The following is a 7,948-nucleotide window of genomic DNA, read 5'->3' as shown; positions in this document are numbered from 1 at the left end:
TGAATCCTTTTGAGTATTAAATTCCGTTAAAAATAAAGCAGGATGGAAACGACACTTCTACCAGCGAGGAGCAGGAATATTGCACTTAAAAGCCTTGTATCGACATAGCAGATCTCCTTCCTACCCAAAGCCGGGGTGAGGGGCAGGGCAGGGATTTTTCCCGGTGAAGGCCTCTCCACCGCCTCGCTGCCGGGGGAGACACAGTAGCCCGAGTCCAGGCTTGAGACCCGTGCGTGGGGCCATGGGGAGCCTTTCATCCTCTCTCGGGTAATATTTCTCCCCTCTTAAAGCCACAGGAAGGGAGAGGGGAAAAGAGCTACGTCCACCACACTACCCCCTTCTCCCACCCCTGCGGAACACGGGAGCCCTCGTGTTGCGCGAGTATTCCTCTCCCCAGGCTCTTCCCACCCATTCCGGTTTCGTACAGCCAGGCTTTTTCTGGTTTCAACCCTAAACTGTGTTGGCGACGGGGCGGTGGGGCTGCCCATGGGGAGGCCTCGCCGTGGAGCCACTCGTGGAGCGAAGGGGGAGGCGAACCCCGACGGGGCGGGCGCTGCCTCGGGCCACCCGTGTCCACACCCGCGGGCAAACGGAGGAGAAATCCCACTACTACCCCTGCGCGGGTCTCCGCAGCCCAGCGCGGAAACTCGTTTCTTCCGCAGCCAGGGGAGTCTCAGGGCGGGGGGGGGACACAAGCGTCCCCTACGCGCTCTCTGCGAGCAGACGCGCGGCTTTTCCTCAGGGGCACCAAAAGTAGATGAACGCACATCAGCATATTCCTTCACATCACCCATTAGTGGCTTGCTCTGAGATCTCACACCCTCGGGGGTTCTCCCAGATACGCAGGTAGCCTCTTGCGGCAGAGGGAAGCCCAGGCCCTTCCTAAGGCTTCCCGTAAACCTAGCTCGGACTTCGCCCCCCTCCAAAAAAAGGGGGAGGATGGAAGAGGGAAAGAAGACACGGGCGACACAAAGATAGATCGGAAATCCAAATTACTTTGGAAATGGTCAAGAAATTCTAAGCACGTTTCTCCCTAAATCCCTAGTAAGTTTCAAAATTGTATTTTCAAGTGAAAACAAGTTTAGATTTTACCTCTCGTTAATTCATGGCTGAATAACCTGCCCAGGGCAAAGCAAAACTTTAATGAAAAAAGAAAAAAGGAAAGAAAAAAATAGAAAAAAAAAAAAGAATAAAAGAAAGAGATGCTGAAATACTGTTAGTCATGCAATAAAGGCTTCTTTCAGCACGTTACAATATACTCCGGATTCGAGGGGAGGAGCTGCAACCCGCTTAGGGCGAGGAGTTTATGTTTTTGTTTTCCTTTAAAGCTACAAAACAAATCCCGAAATGTCTTAACCGCTCTCCGCAGCCCCCCGGCCCTGCAGACGGGCGGCCAAGGGAAGCCTTTCAGCTCAGAGGGCGCAAAAAAAGGACCGGGGGTGCGAGGGGACACACATACACACACACGGAGCTGGAGCCCGCGGTGGCGGAGGGACGGGAGGAACACGCCGCGCCCCGCACCGCGCAGCCCGGGGTCCTCGCTGCCGCCCGCCCGCAGCCTCCTCGCAGGGTCCCCCCAAGAATCCTCCATACCGTGGCCCACAGCGGAGGGGAGAGGGTATATTTTCCGTGGCGGATAAAAAGACCAACATCTCTGGGTAGATAAGAAAATGGAATACTGTATTTGATTTAGAAAGTTTGTACATATAGATAAACACGCAGTTAAGGAAACAATAGTTGAAGCGTCCTACGTGGAGTTTAAGAAGAGACCCCCCAAAGCTGCTATGAAATACTCAAAATAGCTTTTGCATAAGATAACTACAGTTGCACCCTAAGCTTTTTTTTTTTCCTTTTCTTTCCTTTTTTTGTTTTTTTTTTTTTTTCCTTTTCTTTCTTTTTTTTTTTTTTCTATCGCTGAGGTCCCTTTTGAAAACCTAGCACGTCAGCTCTTGACAGCTAAGTTTGTGCAAGGAACACCGAGTCAAGGAAAATAAAAAGGAGAGAGGGAGAAAGGGTGGGAGGGAGATAGACAGAGCGGGGGGGGGGGGGCGGGGGGGGGGAAGGAGGAAAGAAAGAGGAGCGCAAATATCATATACAAGCATTTCTACACATATATTACAAACTGGGAAAATGACCGCATCATTAAGATATACATAATTCATATAAAATTTTGAAATAAAAATAAAAATCTGTTACAGTCATAACTATTCTTTTTCCACATTTATAACCAGTACCCACACAGGCAGTGACAGAAGTGTAGAAAAAAAGGTGCTTACGAATAAAATGATTGTCTGCTGAACAAAAAAAGAAATAACAGAGAATTGCATCTCGGCTGGACCATCACTTGGACTTGGAAAAAAAAAGAAAGAAAATAACAAACAGAGAGAAAAGGAGAGGGGGAGAGAAAGAGAGAGAAATAGGACCAACAAAAAGGCGATAAACATTTGTTATTTCCCTCTTCAAGGAGTTCCTTTTTAATCTTTTTTTTTTTTTCATTTTTTATTTTTGTACAAATTCGATGGGAGTTTGCGTTTGGGTTTTTTTTCTGTTTTCTGTTTGTTTTTCCTTGACTATAGAGAATATTTTTTCCCAGATACAAATTTAATCATCATCATCATGCAAGTGGGTGAAATGCGTCCATGGAAAAGCGCAAAGGAGAAATCGTGCTTGTCCTAAAAAGAATACAATTGTCACTTTTGCTTTGCTTTTTTTTTTCTTTTCTTTTTCCTTTTTCTATATATAATAATTATTCTTTCCCAACCCCCCCTAACCCCCCCCCTCCCCCCCCCCCCCTCCCGCTGCAGCACCAGCGTTTGTGACTGTTGAAGTTTTAGCTCCATCTCTTGGTGGTGGTGTTGGCTGCCGGTGGTGGTGGTGGATTCTCTCAGCCCTGTCTGTTTGTTTGCTATTATGTTTGGGTCGGGTTTGGCCTTTGCTTTCCTCCTGGCTGTGTGTGTGCGTGCGTGCGGGTGTGTGTCCTCATCCTGGGTTGTCTCGGTTTGTTTTGCTCGGGTCGGGGAGAGGGTGCTTGGCTGTTTGGATTTGGAATATTTTTGTTTGTTTGTTTGTTTTTCGATATCATACATCACATTCCGAGTCGCTGGAGGTTACCGAGAGGATGGAGGTGCCCGTCTCGGCTCTTTCTGTCAGGCTGGAGACGCTGGTGGTCGGGCTGGCAGCCGTGGACGGAGACTCGGCCGAGCTGTGGGTCGGGCAGCCGGGCTCTGCCAGCGACCGCATGCCGCTCTGTCCTATCGCCTGGTGCTGGAGCCTGCAGCGCGCCGGGAGACAAAACAACAGCACAGCCCCGCTGAAACACCGGCCGTCGCTGCCGCAGCTGCCGGGAGCACGGCGCCCGCCGGGCCCCGAGCCCGCCCGCCCGGGGACAGCCCCGGGCCTGTCCGGAGCGGAACCGCCGGCCCGGTCGCCTTTCCGCAGCGGCTCGCAGAGCCCGAAAGCAGAGGTCGGGCCAAGCCGTGCGGGGCCGCGTTTCCCCCGCTGCGGGCCCCGCGGATCCTCCGCGCTGCTGGGCCGGGACCGGGGCCACATCCCAAAAGGAGGTGGGGGGGGGCACCCAGTGCCTACACAGCGAGAGGGTTCGCGGGTTGAGCAGGGCCGGGAAGAGCAGGGAGAAGCGGCTCCCGGCCCCTGGTTTGAAAAACGCGAGCAGCGCCTTCCCTTTCCGAGAGAGGCGTTCATTCCGCGGGCCTCGGAGCAAACCGGGAGCTCCTCAAACACCGGGCCACCGCAGGAAGAGAGCTGAGAGAGCCGGTCGGTAATAGGGAAGCAGGTACCGGAACCTCATCCTGTGCTCTTGCGAATATCTGACTACGTATTCTCCAGTGCACTGATAAATACCCTGGGGTCGGCGGCAGGACTGAGGACGGTCCTGTCCCGAGGACTCAGTGCTGGGAATGAAATACAATAAGAAAGGGCGATGGTGGAACACAGCGCATTGCTCCGGTCGAAATTTAAGTCCTTTTTTTCCCATCTAAAATCCCGAATTAGCTTTCAAGTGCTGGTCCTTTCACACTCAGCACTTCAGAGTACATTGTTATTGAACACTTAAATTTTTAAGAGGCAATAAATAATTTTTAGGTTTCCTAACGTGTTGGGGATATTCCCCTGAGCCAGTTTATTCCGCTCGAAACCCAAAGAAAGTCCAATTCGAGGGTAAGAGCTAAAAGTCATGAACTGAGCACCCAGCCACAGCCTCCAGCGCCTAGCACAGCCAGGGTGAATCAAAACACACTCTTCCCCCAACTGCTTCTCACCGGGGTATTTTCTGTTTAAGTGCCCGCAGAGATCAGAAAAAAACGTAGCCATTTTATTCTACATTTCTCGTTATTTTAAGTTGTCTAATTTCAGCCTCTTTCATTTTTCCTCCATTTACAATTCCCTATGCATTCATCTGCTGTCAACAGCGTTGAGTCAACAAAAGCATCCGTAGGCAACTTCTGTTTATTTACAGTCCTAAGCTGATCTGTTTTCCATTTAATGGAAATTAAATGGCGAGGCACTTTCAGGTTGCATTTCTCCTACAGAACCTTGAATCAATAGCACCAGCGCTATAATTAGGAGGAATTTAAGAAACAGCATTTACAAGAACAAGAAGTTTTGTTTACGCGCTTACAGTGTTAGCCAAACTTAAATTAAAATAGAACCGTGTCAAGCGGGATTAAGAGTCCATTTTCATTTGCAAAATAACTTTTACAGATAAAAAATAAAATGAAAGGAAGAAATAAGTCTTTTTTATCATGGCAAAGTAAAAATTAAAAAATAAAAAATAAGAAATAAAAGGCGCCGAGAGACACGCACGTAAAAGCAATGTAAATGCACGGAAAACACAGGACCAGAGGGCCAGGTCGCCATGTGGTTTAAACAGAGGAATGGGGATGGGGAAAAAGGGAGGTTTTCCCATCTCCCCAGGGCTTTTTTCCCCTTTTCCCACTAAGCCAAAGGGCTCTGGGCTCTGCGTGTGCTGGTCCCGTCGCGCAGGCGGAGGAACGGGGACAATTGGAGCGGAGCCGCCCTCTCTGCAAGGACCCGCTCTGACCTGCACCGCCCGCCGCGGCCCTTCGGCGCAGGAACCGTGCCACAGCAAGGCCGGGCGCCGGTCCCGGCCAGTCGAGAGCAGCGCCGGGGTCGGCCGCCACTGCGGGAAGGGAAGGACGGAGGGAAGCGGAGATGGGAAGCCGGGTGCTGCCCCGCAGCTGCTCCCCGCACACACACACAGAGCTGCCCACGCCCGCGGGTGAGCCCCAGCCCTGCCCGCACCCCAGAAGACTGTGGGGAGCCCGGGCAGGGTTCGGGGCGCGCCAGGCAACTTTGTGCCGTGCCTGCCTCCTTTGCATCCTTGCGGCTCCCGGGAGGAGACCTGCCCGCCCGGAGCGGGGACTGTTTTCTCCCGGTGGCAGGGATGAAGAGGAGGAGGAGCAGGAAGGAGAGGCAGAAGCGCGCTGCCGTCCGCGGCCGTCCGCGGTGCCCCGCCGCCCGCCTCGCCCCCAGCCCGGAGCGGGGCTCCGCAGCCCACTGACCTGTTTTTAGCCGCCGCCGCTCTGTCTCTTTGCCTTCGGTTTTTGAACCAGTTGCCTACTTGCGTGGGGGTGAGCCCCGTGGCCTGAGCCAGTTCCCTTTTCTTGCTGGGGTTGGGGTAAGGGTCCTGCAGGTACCACTCCCTCAGGAGGCTGCGAGTCCTCTCCTTGAAGCAGTGCGTCTTCTGCTCGCCATCCCAAATGGTCCTGGGCAGCGGAAACTTCTTCCTCACCCTGTATTTATCAACCGGCCCCAGCGGGCGACCCCTTAGCTTCTCGGCCTCCTGGTAGTGCGCTTCGAGCCACATGGCCTGCAACTTGCCGTGGGACTCCTTGGTGAATTTGTGGTTCTCCAGGATGTGGTAGAGATCTCGGAAGTTGCCCGTGTGGAAGGCCACCACCGCCCGGGCGCGGAGGATGGACTCGTGCTTGTTGATGGCCTCGCATGCCCCCGGCGCCACCGGCAGCGACCAGAGGAACCTCCCCAGCCTTTCTATGTCTCCAGTCTCCTCCAGCGTCTCGCAGACGCTGGCCACTTGCTCCGGGGAGAAGTTGAGTGTGGGCAGCTGAAACATTGACAACTCTTCGTGGGGTGCCCGGGAGCTGCCGCCTCCACCGCCGCCGGCACCGGGGCTGCAGCCCGAGCCGCTGCCGCTGCCGCCGCTGGCGAGAAGGAGGGAGCGGTGGTGCGGGTCGGCGGCGAAGTTTGGCAAGAAGAAATGGGTGGGATAAAGCTCTAGCGGGGACCTGAACACCATGGGATGACCGGGGAGAGGGGGAGACGAATCAAGGAGAAAAGAAAGAAAGGGAGGAAGAAGGGAGGAAAGGGCACACGCACCGCGCACGCATCCACACCCGCACACGCACACACAGCCACATAGAGGCACGGGGGCTCGCACACACACACACACACACACACGCACACACGCACACACACGCGCTCACACTCACTCGCACGCACCCGCGCTCGCTCACGCGCGCACACACACGCACACACACGCGCACTCACACGCACCCGGCCCCGCGCCGCCGCCGAGTCAGGATTCAGTGATTCAACAGCAATCGCCCTAATGACAACAGCCTCATAATATCTCCCCTAAATCCACAGTGAGTGCAGCGCTGAAACATTTTGTTTCGCTTTTCTATTGGTCTTCCGAGTGTCGTTGTGGCGTTGCCATGGCAGCCCCTGCCAATCACTGTCAGCACTGCCAATCATTACGGAGTACGTAAGGGAGGTTTTTACCACTTCGCCCAAACGCACGGGGGGGGAGGGAAGCGGGGCGGTTGGTGGAAAAGCCTGGTTTGTTTTTTTTCTTTTTTCTTTTTTTTTCTTTTTTTTTTTTTTCCTTAATCTTTGCAACTCCTAATCTCAGCACTTCCCCTTCTCCCTGTCTCTCCCCCCCCCCCCCTTCTCCACACCCCTCCTAAATAAGGGATCAAATAATGCGAAAAGCAGTGTGCACATATTTGTTGAATGGGATGAGCAATTAGAGGGTGGAATATTATTGTGATCTTAACGAGGCTCGTTAAAGCTAAAGGAGATATGGGGGAAAAGTAAATGGGCCAGGCTGGGATACACGTTCGGATAAAGGGCTCCTAACTGAGACAATTTACACATGATTTGCACGTAGTTTCACTTCATTCTGCCTATCTGAGCACTAATAGTGCCGGGGAAGAAAAGAAAGATGAGATCATTAGACCCATCCTCACGCCGGTGACCCTCCCAGAAGCAGGCACATACAGTATAGCCTGCCTTCAGCCCTGCTTCCACGAAGGGTCCCTCTACTCTCCTCCTAACTCCCGCTCCCTGTCCCTCTCCGCGCAAGAAGAGATCCGCTGCCCGCGGAGTTCCGCGGCTGCTTCGCCGAGACAGGCGCAGGGCGCCCAGCCCGGACCAGCTCCGGCGCCCCGCTCGCTGCCTCCCCCGTCCCGCTCCTTGCTTCCCCCGCCCTCCCGCTCCTTTTCGACTTCCTTTTCCCTCTCCTCTCCCTTTCCTCTCTCCACTTTGTTTTTCTTCCAGTCTGGCTTCCCCCTCCCGCCCGCCTCACCTCCTCTCGCCCTTTCCTTTCCCTAGAGCCCAGAGACCTGGCGAGACTGGTCCTCGCCCCAAACTCGCCACCGCACCTCTCCTCTTCCCCGCGATTTCTGCCTCAAAATCGAGGGCTTCTGTGCGGGGAAGAGGAAAGGGAGGCGAGCAACAGAGGGTTTGAACCCCAATTAATTTTATTCATTTCCTTTTATTTTATTTTTTATCATTATTTTTTAAATTACTGGGAGCAAGGAAAATCCCCGTAGTGGTTTGAGCCCATCCCTTAGTAAGACCGAGCTAAGTAGCCAGACCTTGCTACCATGCAACTATATTTATTATTAGGTATGTTGCTTTTAAGAAGATTTAATCAGCATCTTGAGCTGGT

The 7,948-nt window shown here is 53.3% G+C and overlaps 1 protein-coding gene across 1 annotated transcript; it reads right to left on the bottom strand.

The window, feature by feature from the left end:
* Nucleotides 1-1,659: 1,659 nt before the first annotated feature.
* On the bottom strand, nucleotides 1,660-7,149 carry SIX3 (SIX homeobox 3). The gene is made up of 3 exons (XM_062636998.1): nucleotides 5,538-7,149; nucleotides 3,112-3,271; nucleotides 1,660-2,672 (listed from the first exon to the last, which is right to left on the bottom strand). The coding sequence occupies exons 1-3, from the start codon at nucleotides 6,290-6,292 to the stop codon at nucleotides 2,571-2,573; spliced, it is 1,017 nt and encodes a 338-aa protein (XP_062492982.1). The 5' UTR covers nucleotides 6,293-7,149; the 3' UTR covers nucleotides 1,660-2,570.
* Between the last annotated feature and the right edge of the window lie 799 nt (nucleotides 7,150-7,948).

Source organism: Pezoporus occidentalis, unplaced genomic scaffold, assembly GCF_034315485.1.
Source record: "Pezoporus occidentalis ecotype Australia unplaced genomic scaffold, CSIRO_AGI_Poc_V1 ctg50, whole genome shotgun sequence".
NCBI lineage: Eukaryota > Metazoa > Chordata > Aves > Psittaciformes > Psittacidae > Pezoporus > Pezoporus occidentalis.
Note: the sequence above shows the minus strand (reverse complement) of the source record. Positions and strands in the feature narration are given on the sequence as shown.

What these genes read in the sequence shown, in the direction of transcription:
- SIX3 (XM_062636998.1), bottom strand. Translation starts at nt 6,292, where the DNA reads ATGGTGTTCAGGTCCCCGCTAGAGCTTTATCCCACCCATTTCTTCTTG. An exon ending in GCGGCGGCGGCTAAAAACAG is followed by an intron (nt 3,272 to 5,537) that starts GTCAGTGGGCTG and finishes GGCGCGCTGCAG; the next exon opens with GCTCCAGCACCAGGCGATAG. An exon ending in CGGGCACCTCCATCCTCTCG is followed by an intron (nt 2,673 to 3,111) that starts GTAACCTCCAGC and finishes TATTCTTTTTAG; the next exon opens with GACAAGCACGATTTCTCCTT.